At 40.2% G+C, this 14,653-nt stretch overlaps 1 protein-coding gene across 1 annotated transcript in view; it reads left to right on the top strand.

The window, feature by feature from the left end:
• The first annotated feature begins 386 nt into the window (after window positions 1–386).
• LOC116049982 (keratin, type I cytoskeletal 13-like) overlaps window positions 387–14,653 on the top strand; it is a 511,520-nt gene continuing 497,253 nt past the window's right edge. Inside the window, exons 1-6 of the mRNA XM_035996645.1 lie at window positions 387–839; window positions 4,886–4,968; window positions 5,157–5,313; window positions 6,246–6,407; window positions 7,941–8,066; window positions 12,561–12,772. Of these exons, the coding sequence (XP_035852538.1) occupies window positions 441–839; window positions 4,886–4,968; window positions 5,157–5,313; window positions 6,246–6,407; window positions 7,941–8,066; window positions 12,561–12,772 (1,139 nt within the window). The 5' untranslated portion in view covers window positions 387–440. The remainder of the gene's footprint in view (window positions 840–4,885; window positions 4,969–5,156; window positions 5,314–6,245; window positions 6,408–7,940; window positions 8,067–12,560; window positions 12,773–14,653) is intronic.

The raw sequence follows: 14,653 nt of genomic DNA, 5'->3' as shown, positions 1-14,653 counted from the left end.
GTGGAGCGCCGCTTCACGCACACTTCTGGGACGCAGCACAGACACGCCCGGGGGGAAAATAGGGGTAACCCTGACCTACATGTTGCACTACCATTTGGCTCTTTGTAGTTTGGCTTATTTGTAGCTAGTGTACTTGAACTCAATTCTTGCTGTTGAGAGTTTGAACCTTAATAGTTGAATGCACTTAATGAAAGTCGCTTTGGATAAACGCGTCAGCTAAATGTAATGAGATGTAAACTAAGAGACAGGGAGCAAAGAGGCTGTAAACCTGCCCGACCTACTTGCTGTTTGCTGTTTACACCTCCAGCATGTTTGGCATCATAACATGACCTACCTCCTGGGGGTCTGAGGGAGGGGATGTATGTGAGGCATAAAAGGAGCCTCGGTCCCAGCAGCTCTTCAATCTCCACTCAGAGCCGACGACCAGCCGACCCTCAGCCATGACCTCCTTCTCCAGCCGCAGCAGCCTCATGTCCTCCTCCTCCTCCTCCTCCTCCCGCCGGGTCGGCAGCATGGGAGCCGGCAGCGTGTACGGAGGAGCCGGAGGGACGGGAATCCGTGTCTCCAAGGCCTCCTTCTCCTCCTCCTCCTCCTCCACCGGTGCTGGTGCCGGTGCCAGCTTCAACATGGCCGGCGCCGTCGACATCTCCGACAACAAGAAAGTGGCCATGCAGAACCTCAACGACCGCCTGGCGTCCTACCTGGACAAGGTGCGCAGCCTGGAGAGGGCAAACGCCGACCTGGAGCTGAAGATCAGACAGTTCCTGGAGAACAAGACCAAACCTGAGGGCCATGACTGGACCGCGTACTACGTCCGCATCAAAGAACTGCAGGACCAGGTGAGCACAGAAAGACAGAAAATCGGATGACTTTAGTAGGGACCGAAATATGTCCCAGAACAATGTGTAAAGAGAAACTGTAACTTGGCCCTTAGGCTGAAAAGTTGATGTTCACTTTTTGGGAATTCCACAAATCTCTTTATTGAGAAATCAAAAGTTTACTCATGGGGACAAATAGTTTTGGTGCTTGAAATGAGTTTGCCAACGTATTGGCTTCATAAAGTGTATATATATATATATATATATATATATATATATATATATATATATATATATATATATATATTTAAAGGTGGGCACAAAAATACAGAAAATAGGCTGGATTTTGGAGTTTAGTGAAATAAAAGCCTCTTTAGATGTAGGGTTGGGGAAAAAAATCCATCCAATCCAATTCACTTTATTTATATAGCACGATTTTAACAAACACAAGGTTTCCAAAGTGCTGCACAAAAAGATAAAACAGAAATAAGTAGAATAAATAAAATACAATATGACAAACACAATACAAATATGCAAGTATACACATAAGATCAACAATCTACCTGGTGTTAAAAGCCAGAGAAAAGAGGTGGGTTTTAAGAAGATTTTTTAAAATTAGACAGAGAGGAGGCCTGTCTAATGTGCAGAGGCAGTCCATTCCAAAGTTTTGGCAAACGCTCTGTCCCCTCTGAGCTTAAGCCTAGCTTTAGGCACCATCAGGAGCAGCTGGTCAGCTGACTTGAGAGAGCGGCTGGGAGTGTAGGGGTGCAGCAGCTCAGAGAGGTAAGGTGGGGCAAGGCCATTCAAGGCTTTAAAAACAAATTAAAGAATTTTAAAATGAATCCTCAAATGGACAGGCAACCAGCGGAGTGAAGCTAAAATAGGTGAAATGTGCTCGTACTTGCGTGTGCCAGTTAAAAGACGTGCAGCAGCATTTTGTACCAATGTATCGACAATACTGTATCGATACACGGACGCCAAGTATCGATCTTTGATTATATAAATTGCACATGAGAATTTGTTAATAATTGAAGTGAGATGAACAAAGAGAAATATGTTGGACAGATGTTAACAAAGTTTTCCTTTGGTGACATTGTTTGAAGTTGGAAAAACAGGAAATAAATTGCACTCTCTCTCTCTCTCTCTCTCTCTCTCTCTCTCTCTCGCAACATAAAAACACAGAAAAGTGTTACACAAGGCTGCAACTAACAATTATTTTCATTATCAATTATTCCGCCGATTATTGTCTCAATTATTCGATTGTTTCGTTTGGTCTATAAAATATCAGAAAATAGTGGAAAAGTTCCATCCCAGTTTCTCAAAGTCCAAGATGATAAAAGTCTTGTTTTCTTAGTCCAAAACCCAAAGATATTCAGTTTATTATGATATAAAACAGAAGAAAGTAGGAAACCGCCATGTAAGAGGCTAAAACTGCATTTTCTGCATTTTTTTGCATTTGCAAAGTATTCTTCTTTTAGGAGACACATGTTGTTTATTTTTTTATTTATTATTTTATAACATTACATTATATAGATTGTGTGCTAATGCACTTTTTAACGCACTTTTTAAGTTAGTTTAACCCTTAATGGATGGGTTGGCTGTAAAACTGAATTGCCCCTTTGGGGATTAATAAAGTTATCTGAATCTGAATCTAGATGGTTATTTTTGGTTGAACTCAAATGTGGAGTTTGTACATAAATAAGACCTGGTGAACTCGAGTAAACATCAGGTGATCATCGTTAGTGTGTAAATATGAACCAGTTTGTTTAGTTTGTTCTTTAAATATGTACCTTTTCGGGGTTTTTTGTAAATATGAACCTGTTTGTTCAGTTTCTTTCTGTAAATATGTACCTTTTCAGTTTTTTTTGTGAATATGAACCTGTTTGTTCAGTTTCTTTCTGTAAATATGATAATAATAGTGAATCTGACGACTATGAAGAGAAGCAGGTGGGCCGGGCTAGGCAGACGCTGTAACTCCTCACTCCCTAACTATAAGCTTTATCAAAGAGGAGGGTTTTCAATTGATTCCTAAATGTTGTGACGGTGTCTGCCCCCCGAACCCAGACTGGGAGCTGAAGGCTCTGGCTCCCATCCTACTTTTAGAGACTCTAGGAACCACAAGTAGCTCTGAATTCTGGGAGCGCAGTGCTCTAGTGGGACAGTAAGTTGCTAAGAGCTCTTCTAGATATGATGGTGCTAGACCATTTAGAGTTTTGTAGGTCAGGAGAAGGATTTTAAATTCAATCCTGGATTTTACAGGAAGCCAGTGCAGAGAAGCTAATACAGGAGAAATATGATCTCTTTTCTTAGTTCTTGTCAGAACACGCGCTGCAGCATTCTGGATCAGCTGGAGAGTCTTAAGGGACTTATTTGAGCAGCCTGATAGTAAGGAATTACAGTAGTCCAGCCTGGAAGTAACGAATGCATGGACTAGTTTTTCAGCATCGTTTTGAAACAGGATGTTCCTAATTTTAGCAATGTTACGAAGGTGAAAAAAGGCTGTTCTTGAGGTTTGTTTTGGATGGGCATTAAAGGATAGATCCTGATCAAAAATAACTAGTAGATTTCTGACAGTAGTGCTGGAGGCCAGGGCAATGCCATCCAGGGTAGCTACTGTATATCTTTAATTAATGAAGTTCGGAGGTGTTTGGGGCCCAGCACAATAACTTCAGTTTTGTTTGAGTTTAACATCAGAAAATTATAGGTCATCCAGGATTTTATATCTTTAATGCATGCTTAAAGTTTAGCTAACTGACTGGTTTCGTCTGGCTTGATTGACAAGTAAGTCTCATGACTTGACTCAAGTCCGACTCGAGTCGCCAATTTGAGGACTTGAGACTTGCTTGACTTACATTGAAAAATGACTTGACTTTGACTTGAGACTGATGACTTTGAAGGACTTGAATTTGTATTAATGTAGTCTGACTTTGTTTTACATCTTGGATTGTGGTGGCACAGCCCAGTCTCATGGCAGTTCGTGAAATGGTTACGTTATTGAATCTATTGATTCATGAACAGGACACGATTATGTCGTTTTTTTCGTGTGGTGATTACGAATTTTCATTTAATGTATTTAAATGGGAAGCATATTTCGTGATCACAGCATGATAATGGTAGGGAGTAGTATGAAAAGCAGAAAATCCACGTAGGGAGGCTGGTCGGGGTGGTGGATGGGTCAAACAATACAGGACTTTCACCCCGGTGACCGGGGATCACGTATGGCGTGTTGTAGTTCCTTTCCGCGTTATTCTCTTCCTAACCACAACCGTCCCGTTGTTGTCGGCGTGTCCTGCTTGGGACAGGTACTTTCCCAGTTCTTCTTTTCCTAACCTCAACCGTTCCGTTGTTGTGGCATTTCATGTCCCCGTTGTTGCGTGCCATAGAGACCGGGGATCGTGTCCCTGCATCTGGGGATCGTGTCCCTGTGTGGCAGTTCGTCCTGTTGTTGTCGCCGGCGTGTGGCGTTTAATTTCCCCGTTGTGGTATTTAATTTCCCCGTTGTTGCGTCCCCCAGAGCAGCCCAGTGTCATGGCAGTTCGTGAAATGGTAACGTTCAAAAATCGTGATCTGTACACGAAATAAACGAGAAAATCTTGACCTGTACACAAATCAATAAATAAAAATAACGTGACTATTTACGAACTGGTGTGAGACCGGGTTGGGTGGCACCTAAATTGTGTTTGCAGCTGCTGCCATGGTCCGGCTTGACCCCCTGCTACACCCTGCACTGCTACATGTTTAGTCATAGTTCTATTATCTTTATTGTTACTTTAATTGCCCACTGCTCATCATACCAACTGCTATAATTATTATGAATCATGTTTCTGTATATCTGTTTCTGTGTCCCAACTGTCACTGTCGCACCACATGCTTGCTCTTAGGGGGGATTTTTGGGTCTCTACATTATACAGTGTGGTCTAGACCTCCTCTATCTGTAAAGTCCTGAGATAACTTCTGGTAGGATTTAACACTCTAAATAAGATTTAATTCAATCTTTAAAAAAAACTTACATTTTGTACATCAACAAAAAGTTGTTCATACAGTGTCTTCCCCTCCTTCCTGCTCAGATCAACTTCGCAACTCGTGGAAACTCTGCCCTTGTCCTCACAATTGACAATGCCCAGCTGGCTACCGACGACTTTAAAGTCAAGTGAGTGTTTAAGTTCCTTTAAGATCAATCCTGCATCAAGACCATCTGATTCAAGTGTTTAAGTTCCTTTAAGATCAATCCTGCATCAAGACCATCTGATTCAATCTGTCTTTTTGTGAGTATGTTCTTCCCAATCATTCCAACACTCAGGTGAGTTTCTGGAATTTATTCTTGTGTTTTTTTTCCAGGTATGAGCACGAGCTGGCATTGCATCAGTCAGTGGAAGGCGACATTGCCGGGCTGAAGAAGCTTCTGCAGGAGCTGAACCTGAGCATTAGGAACCTGGAGATTCAGGTGGAGGGTCTGAAAGACGAGCTGATCCAGCTGAAGATGAACCATGAGGAGGTGAGACCACTGAAACCAGACATTAAGATAAATTAAACTACTCATTCTCATTAACGGGTTTGTATGATATCCAACAGAATTAGCCGATCACCAGCCGGTCACATGACAATTCATCCTTTTTGGTTCGGTCTTTACAGTTAAATCTAGCAAAACAAAGTTGACCGTGGGCCAGTTACACAGCACAGTGAGGTGGCGGCCCTTCAAGAGGCTGTTGCAGTTGACTTTAGCCGACAAAGAAATTGTCATGCGGCCAGGACAGTTAAGTTGAGACACCAAACTGACTAGTTTAGACATTAGAGAGTAGAGGAAATGCTGTGTGAATGTTCTGTTGAAGGGCTGACGCTAAACTGGATTGCTGGCTTGAATGTGTAAGAAGTAGGTGAAGTAGTAGTAGTAGTTCTCAAGAAGCTCTGTGTTACTAACTGCAGTTAAAGGTTGCCATGACGACTCCTTTCTCAGAGAGTTGTTTTCACAGAGATGAGGCTCAGGGGCACCTTTGATACTCCTGCTTCTAGTGCAAAAACCATAACTGCTATCGCTTAATTTGTATTACCTTAACTTCTTCAGGGACATAAACACCCGTTTCCTGGGTGAAAGTCTTGTGTTTTCTCCTTAACTTCTTCAGGACATGAACACCTGTTTCCTGGGGGAAAGTCTTGTGTTTTCTCCTTAACTTCTTCCAGGACATTAACTCTGCTCTCCTCTTGAAAGCCCTGTGTTTTAGGAGCCAAACATCGCCCCCAACCTCCTCCCTACAAGGATCTTCACGCTCTTATACAGCAGCAGTCAATGTGCTGCTGACAGTAATTAATACGTGGAATACATATGAATTACAGAGCTTTACTTTTCAAAGCTTTATGTACTTATGCTTCATGAGAACAAGCTGCATAAAAAGATAAAAAGACAGAAGTTTTATCGGCATCTTCCTGCAGGACCTGCTGGCCCTGCGAGCCCAGGTGGGAGGCCAGGTGAACGTGGAGATGGACGCAGCTCCGCAGCAGGACTTGTCCGCCATCATGGCTGGAATCAGAGAACACTACGAGACCGTCGCCAAAAAGAACCGCCAAGAGCTGGAGGTCTGGTTCCAGACCAAGGTGAGACAACAAAGTCCTGTTTCCTGCCCTGAATGGGCTCACTGCTTCCCCCTGTTTTATTGTTCTGAAGTTTTAACTTTGTTTTGTTTTAAGTATTATAAGTTTTACTTTTCAAGTTTTTAAACTTTAAAGTTTTTGAACTAAATCTTTGTACTATATGTGTAATTGTTGTCTAACTCTGTGTATTCTTTATTCTTTTTGAGCGAAGCTGCTCAGGAACGCAAATTGAATTTCAGTGTAAACTGACAACAAAGTTGTATTGTTTTTTAAAACAGGAAGTTTTACGTTGTTTTAAAGTTTTTAAAATTTAGTTTCTTAAGTTCTACAGCTCGGTCTACAAACAGTTTTTTGTTTTAAAGTTTCATAAGTCTCTGTTTTGAAGTTCTATGACTTCTATGAATTTTGGGAAAATGCATTTCTTGCAGAAAATGCGTGTGAATGCTGAAAAGCTAAAATGCTAAAAGCTACCACAAAGTCCTACGTCCTGCCCTGAATGTACTCACTGCTGCCCCCTTCTGTAACCTGGCAATAACCTTTCACTTCAGCCGAGTTTTTCAAAATATTTTTATAAAAGCATACCATTTTATTTAATTTCATTTTACTAAAAATATTTTCCACTGCTTACTGCTGCCTACATTACTAATTCTTTGTCGTTTTATAATCCTTCACGGCCTTTTAGATCTTCTGTTGCTGGTTTTCTTAATGCAAGCTATCGCACAAATAATCGAAACTCACCTTAACTATGGAAATCTTTATCCAAGAATATAAGACAGGGTTTTTTTCTGGCTCAGAGTGGGCCTTCGGGGGGGACACAAAGACTTAATTTCCTGATACATTTTTAGACACAAATGTATAGTAAAAACGTCTTTATGTCAAGAAAAACAAAGTGAAAAAATGTAGGAGTGACTTAAGGTAACTGCTATTACTGTTAGCAGTACTGTTATGTACAATAATACAATAGTGTTATGAATACAAAACCTTATCAAGTGTAATGTTTTCTATTTTTGAAATACATTGATTTTCAGTGATGTTGAATACAGTAGTAGTGTAGTAGGGAGGCCTGCTACTGAAAACCAGCTTTGGCGCTGGTGATTTTCCTTTGGCACTGGCTAAAAAACATCTTTGTGGGTGGGTGCCAAAACTTTCTCTATGCAGAAAAACCCCTGTAAGAGATAATAGCTCTGTGGACATTTTGAAAGATTATTTGAGCACTGTTTTAACTAATTGTCAGTCTTTGTTTTCTGTTTTATTGTTCCTATGCTTTTCATTTGTCTTATTATATATTGTATTTTTGTTTGTTTAATCATCATACTTACATGTTTTGTTTCTATGCTTTTACTTTGTTTTGCTTTCACATGTACTTTTGCTCTCGATATTTGCTGCCTCTGTATCATGTGAATGCTCAGTTTTCATCAGACAAATGTCTGCTTGATTTCCTTTGTGTTGTGGTTTCTCACTTTGTTGTAAAGCACTTCCATCACTGTATAAAAACCCTGATATTTGATCAATAATATCATTGCTTGTTCTTCACAGTCGGTCGAGCTAAACAAAGAGGTGGCTGTGAGCACCGAGACTCTGCAGACGACAAAGACTGAGATCTCAGAGCTTCGAATGACTCTTCAGACTTTGGAGATCAAACTGCAGTCTGAGACCAGTAAGGTAAGAAAACACTAAATTGTCAAAAAAAAGATTTATTTTGTCTTTGAGCATTTTGAGTGTTATTCATTTATCTGCTCTAGCTTTTTCAACATTTTAGACACATATGTTAATAATGTGAAATAGTTTTTTAATTAAAAAATGTAACATATCCTTGAGGGGGGAGCCCTGAAGTCCTCCAGAAACCCATAGAAAACAGTGACTTTTGTTTTTTATGTTGGACAATTTGTGACTTTTAAATAAAATTCTGCGATGTAATTTTAGTAATTTTAGTTTGGACTTAAAAAAGTTTTTACTTAAAGTTCTTACTTCAACCTACAAATTCATAGTTTTGACTTGAAAAGTTAAAGGTCCAATACATTTACTGTAATAAATCCAAAAATGACCCCAATGAATCTGTACTGCAATGTACAATGTACACTAGCTGTCAGGATTACATATTGCACCTTTAAATAAAAGTGTTTAAAAACCTGCGGAAAAGTCAATATTTATGTAGTTGTGTCATTTCAATTTACAGTCTGACTAACTTTAACAGTTTGGACTTGCAGTGAATAAAGAGAGAAAACCGAGGAGCATCTCGCTGCAGTCTGCGGGAAGGCGGGGCTTGACATCAAGCCCCGCCCACATCCAAGTCAGTCATTTTTTTTTTTTTTTTTTTACCTACGTCGTCTCCCCATACGCTCGAACGGACCAAGACGGTATCAAAGCTGATATCCTCTTGTTTCACATTAGATGACAGAAACTGATGTAAGCTAAACACAAACGACATTTCATGCAACAACAGTGAACTGTAATTGGGCCCGTGTACTTTTTCGTTCATTTGATTTCCGACTTTGAAACGAAAAGAGTGGTTCGGAAATAACGTAAGACTGCTCCGGTGAAAGCCTTGTTTTCATGAGCTTCTGGGGCTAGCTGCTAGCTAGCTCGGAAGCTACATCTGATCATGGCAGGCAGGTTGCTAATTAGCCAATGCTAAAAAGTATGGAAGTAGCCTACTCGTTCCCCCTGCTTTCTATCAATATCCCTCAGTATTTGTCTTTTGGTGTAGTTTGCTAACATGCTCGTAGACATGTAAATGAACTGTTTGCGTGCTAGCTAAGTCAACGGTCAACACCTTTTATATTGTAACGTGAAAGCTCAGGCTGCGTTAGCTTCAGCTAAACCACAGCAGCAACTTGCACTGCTGTTAAAATGCAACTTCAAACCTCGGATATAACGGTAATCACGTAGCGATTTTACTGTATCTAAACATCTGTATGTGTGTTTGACCTTTTGAAATACTTAGATTAGGTGTGTTACTGTGCAGGTAATATCCGAGGAGCATCTCGTATGATTCTGAGTTTTACTGAACCAGACTGAGAGACCATTTAAAGACTTAGGAACCCTTTGCAGGTGTTTTGGATTAATTAGCTGATTAGAGTGGGACACTTTGAGCCTAAAATATTGAACCTTTTCACAATATTCAAATTTTCTGAGGGTTTTCATAAACTGTAAGCCATAGTCATCAAAATTATAACAAATACAGGCTTGAAATATCTCGCTTTGCATGTAATAAGTCTATATAATTAGTTTTACCTTTTTAAGTTGAATTACTGAAATAAATGAACTTTTGCACAATATTCTAATTTTTCGAGTTTCACCTGTATGCTTCTGGTTCACCTGTTAATTGTTAAAGCAAAATAGCCCCTTTGTACATTTGGTTGTGACTGAATTCTTGCTGTTGATATGAAAGTCCATAACGAAACAACACACCATTCTACTTTGAGGGCTAAATTAAATGAAATATGGCTCGTTTTCCGTTTGAACACATTGTCATCAATATTAACAAGGTTTAAAATGACCCATTTTTCAAATTTTGATATCATTTCAAAATCAGAAATCAGTAGTAACTACATGAAAACTTCACTGTTGCATGAAATATCATTTGTGTTTAGCCTACATCATCAGTTTCTTATCTAATGTGAATCAGAGGCTATATCAGCTTCTACCAGGCTGTCTTTTTTTTTAATTTTTTTTTTGTCTTCAAAAACCTTTATTATTCAAGTACAGATCCATAAACACATTGAAAACATTAAATGCATACATACATACACGAAAAAGGGGCGCATGAAATTTATATTAAAGAGGTTGTAAGGCATTGTAAATGTTCAGAGTCCGGATGGCTTTCTTATTTGTCAGTCCTTTTTTAAAGTTTTAAAATATAATTTCATGTCATTTTTAAATTGGTGACTAGCCTATTCGGTTTTCTTTCAGATCATTTACATTTATAGATATAAAATTTTAAAATAAAATTAAAAGATTCAAAATAAAAAACATGGCATTTATCCAAATAATTTTCTTCATAGTAAAAAAATTCTACCAGGCTGTCTTGGTCCGTTCGAGCGTATGGGGAATGACGTAAGCTTGATGTCAAGCCCCGCCTTCCCGCAGACTGCAGCGAGATGTACTTGAGAAAACCTGCACTTAAAGTGGCTATATGTTACTTCCAGTTTTTGTCGCTTTGGACAAAAGCGGTAGTGTTTTTACCACACCTGCTGTCGTAAAGGTCTTTTTACGGTGCTGTATCCCCCACTGTAGAATATTGATTTACCATTACTGGGAGGTCATATAGTCATGATGAATGTCAGACAGAAAATCATTCATTTACAATAAGAGAACAAGTCACAGATGCATCGTTACATTTCAAGTGTTGCATACGGTAACTTAGCCTACTTTGGATGTATCGTGAGCTAAACAGGCTATCACTGTCACTGAGTCATAGCATTAAGAGTTTGTTGTAGCAACCAACGTAGTAATAACTTAGATGTATATATCATGAAACCTATGGACGCTTTACACAAGTACAGGGGGAAAAGGGAAAAGAAAATAGTAGGCCAACACAAACACAGACTGAAAGGAATAAAAACTGGGCACTAAATGGAAGGGGGACGTAATTTAATGTTGGCTACTGATGTACAACCACATCACGCATAAAGTTATTTTATGAATGAAATAGACATACATGAGGGCCAATTCGGGGTGGGTTTTGAATCATTTACAAGCCCGTAATTGTTAAAAGCCCGACCGAAGTTGACTTGACCGTCATCTTTCACTTTCCCTTTCAGCTGTTAGTTGTTCTTTGTTTAATTTTCTTCTTTCCTGTGATGGCCATAACTACAACAGATAACTTCTAAAATAACATTAAAATACAAGTAGGCCTATATAAAGAAATCTCCTGCTTCCTTTTACCTGGGTCAACAGGCTGGATACGCTAACACAGGCTTTCACAGAAATCTGTGACCCATCAGAATGTGTTCTCTGTAGCGCCGTCTACTTACCGCAAATCATTCTGTGACTTTGCGGGAAAAATCGGACCCGGGCAGAGGCATTACTAAATACTATATGAAATTAGCGTTCTTTTCACTGTTTGTGTCATTTAGGACCATTGTATGAAAAGATGACAGAGCTTTAGAAACATTAAAAAGTTCAGCCTGGTCTCACAGAATTCCGTGAAATGATCACGAACTGTTAATGGCGCAATACATGGTGGTGGCACGGAATGTGTGAAAATTCCATGTGGCCACCACGGAAAACAATGCCAATGTAAAGTCAATGAGAAGATGACGTAGCATTAAGAGCGACTACGGTAGCGAGTAGTATGTAAGGCCGAAATTCTGCATAAGAAGGTTGGTTGGGGTGGTGGATGGGTCAAACACAGGACTTTCACCCAGGAGACCGGGGATCGTGTCCCGCATGTCACATTTCCTGAAGTCGCTTTCTTCTTTTCCTGAACCCACCCGTCCCGTTCTTCTCGCGTGTCACGGAACCGTAAGCCCACCCACGACCTTTTCCTTAACTTAAGGGGCCGTGTTAATTTATCAGAATTCTTCCGTGGGCCCATCACGGAATGTTCGGCGATCCGTGTTCATTTCATGGAATTCTTCCGTGGGCCCATCACGGAATATTTTGCGATTCTGTGAAACTGCCACAGATTTTGAGTTAAGGGTCCGTTAAGGTTCATTTCATGGACTTCTGTGAGATCAGGTTGAAAAAGTTACATATAGCCACTTTAACCTTTCCATTTTGTATTCATAGTTGGACCGATATCGTAATAGATCATCATAGGATTGTCTAGCAATACATTGATTATGGCAGAGTTACTGTATTGGGATATTATCTGTATGGTGAGCCATGTATCGTATTGTTAGGTACTCTGTGATTCCCACCCCTAATGTTGGATATGTTTCCATTCACGTCTGCTACAATGATGGAGCGACGCCGACATAGCATCCTCGATTTCTACACAGCTTTCTCTCTCCGTTGCTGTTCCGTAGCTGACCGAGACTCTTTTCTAGATCCGCAGTTTTATTTGCACTCGCTGTATTGTGACGCACAGCAATCAGCTTTTTGTGCTAACGCACATACCGTAAAAACAGTGGATGTAGAGCAGTGTTGTTAAAAAATACAGGAAAGATTTGATTTTTGTAAAGTGTGACTGTCCTACCTCTTCCTGAACAGAAAGGAGCTGTGGAGGCGAATCTGGCTGAGACCCACAGCCGCTACACCAACATGCTGACAGCTTACCAGAGGCAGGTGGAGGGTCTGGAGGAGCAGCTGTCCCACCTCAGGGCCGATCTGGGTAACCAGAGGGCCATGTACGCTGAGCTGCTGGACATCAAGACCAGACTGGAGATGGAGATCGCCGAGTACAGGAGGCTGCTGGACGGAGAGAGGTGAGCTGAGGGGACTACAAAACATCTACAAAGTCTACAGTCATGCTAGCAGCTCTGAGGATAAATCAGGGGTTGATGCAGAGACTGTATACTTGAAGTTAAATCATCTGGATCGCCCCTTGGTGGCTGGCTGCAGTATAGGTCTAGTCAAATAGTCTCAGGAAGGAACTTGTTTTGGTGGAACATTTTCACCCCGCAAAAGAAAACACCACATCCAATATTAAATGAAGTTAACTGTTGACACAATACAATAACATGAGCTATTTAAATTAGCTTATACATGGTTAAACCTCATTGGTTTTTACCAGTGTATCTCCGTGTGTACTTCGTTCACAGCAATCCCACCAATCAATCCCAAAACATCCCAGTTAGAGAGGAAATGCCCTAAAGATATTTTTAGTAAATCTTTACAATCATTCCCCGAAAGAACCAAGCAGGCCTGTCTTGTTGCACCGTCCAATTTTCTTCAAAACTTTTTAGCAACTAAATTATGCATTTTCTGTTTTGCAGCACTTCCACCAGGACCTCCAGGGTGGTGGTGATCACGGAGGAATTGGACGAACATGGAAACGTGATCAACCGCAGTTAGATGGGAATGAAAGCAGAATCAGACGCTGTAAAGTTTAAACTGAGCCTGCTTCAGGTTGGTCAATAAAGATCAAGTCTCACATTGTTTCTGTGGGTTACGTGTTTTTGTTTCACACTGGTGGTTTATTATAAAGAATCTTCTCTAAAAGATAACCGAAGAGAATTTCTGTTTAAGTGTTTCGATGTACTTTCTTTGCTCGCATAATTTTTTTTTTTTATTGCAATCGGGTTAAATCTTTAGGAGGAGTTTGTTACAATCCCTGCAAATGGACAGAACATTAAGAAAGCACAGTATATGTATAATGGCTGACTTCCTGTTGGATTTAGAGGATGGCTCCAAGAGGCTTTCTTGTGAGTTTCTTTATGATAAATACGCCTACCAAATTTCATACATCTAGGGCACAAACGTATTGCAGCAGCTAGTTTTTTGAAATTTTGTAGGGGGGTGTTACACCAAAGAACAATTTGGAGAGAGAAGCAGCATTAAGGTAATATTAAACTACTAAAACAAGAAAGGAACTAGAACTGCAAGCAGTTATGATGGGGTCGACGCCTCCCTGACGCAGAGCATGACGGCGGCGAGGCAAATACCAGGAAATATCGCAACACGCGAGCGGCAAGCTCTGTAGTCAATTGCAATGAATCCATTTACATAGGACGCCAAAAAATGTGTCTACCTTCATAAGGGCCGATCTTCACCCCATTTGGTACAGAGCTTCACAGTACTGATCCATCTTTGCGATGGACAGAATACGATCTCATATTTTACAAAAATAGTCGAAATCGAAATGTATTTCTGAAAACATTTTAAGCAAGAAATAGGCCATACAGTTGCTGAATCTGTCTTCATTTCAGATCGACAAAGGTTAATTTGAAAGATTTTCGTCTACTTCTACTGGATAGTTGCGTCACGTTCAACAGATTAATTTGCATAAAGATGGGCATCGGCCAGCTTCTTGACGCGCAGCATTTTTGGACCTTGGACCCCTAAAAATGTAGAACGAAAATCGAAAAAAATACTTATTCCTTTCTTGCCAAAAATAAATCCTACTGAGGTCTGGTTCATGAGATTCTTGATTTTTCACTAACTGAACTACAACCAAACATTTCAGTTTCAGTTACTGCAGGTTCCTAAATTAAACTGATGGTGAAGGCTGCCCTCCTGTGGCCAGTGGTGGAATGTAACTTAGTACATTTACTCCAGTACTGTACTTCAGTCCAAATGTTGAGGTACTTTACTTCAGTCTTTTCTTTTCATGCCCTTTCTACTTCTACTCCGCTACATTTCAG

Source organism: Sander lucioperca, chromosome 21 (genome assembly GCF_008315115.2).
Source record: "Sander lucioperca isolate FBNREF2018 chromosome 21, SLUC_FBN_1.2, whole genome shotgun sequence".
In the NCBI taxonomy this organism is placed as follows: domain Eukaryota; kingdom Metazoa; phylum Chordata; class Actinopteri; order Perciformes; family Percidae; genus Sander; species Sander lucioperca.
Note: the sequence above shows the minus strand (reverse complement) of the source record. Positions and strands in the feature narration are given on the sequence as shown.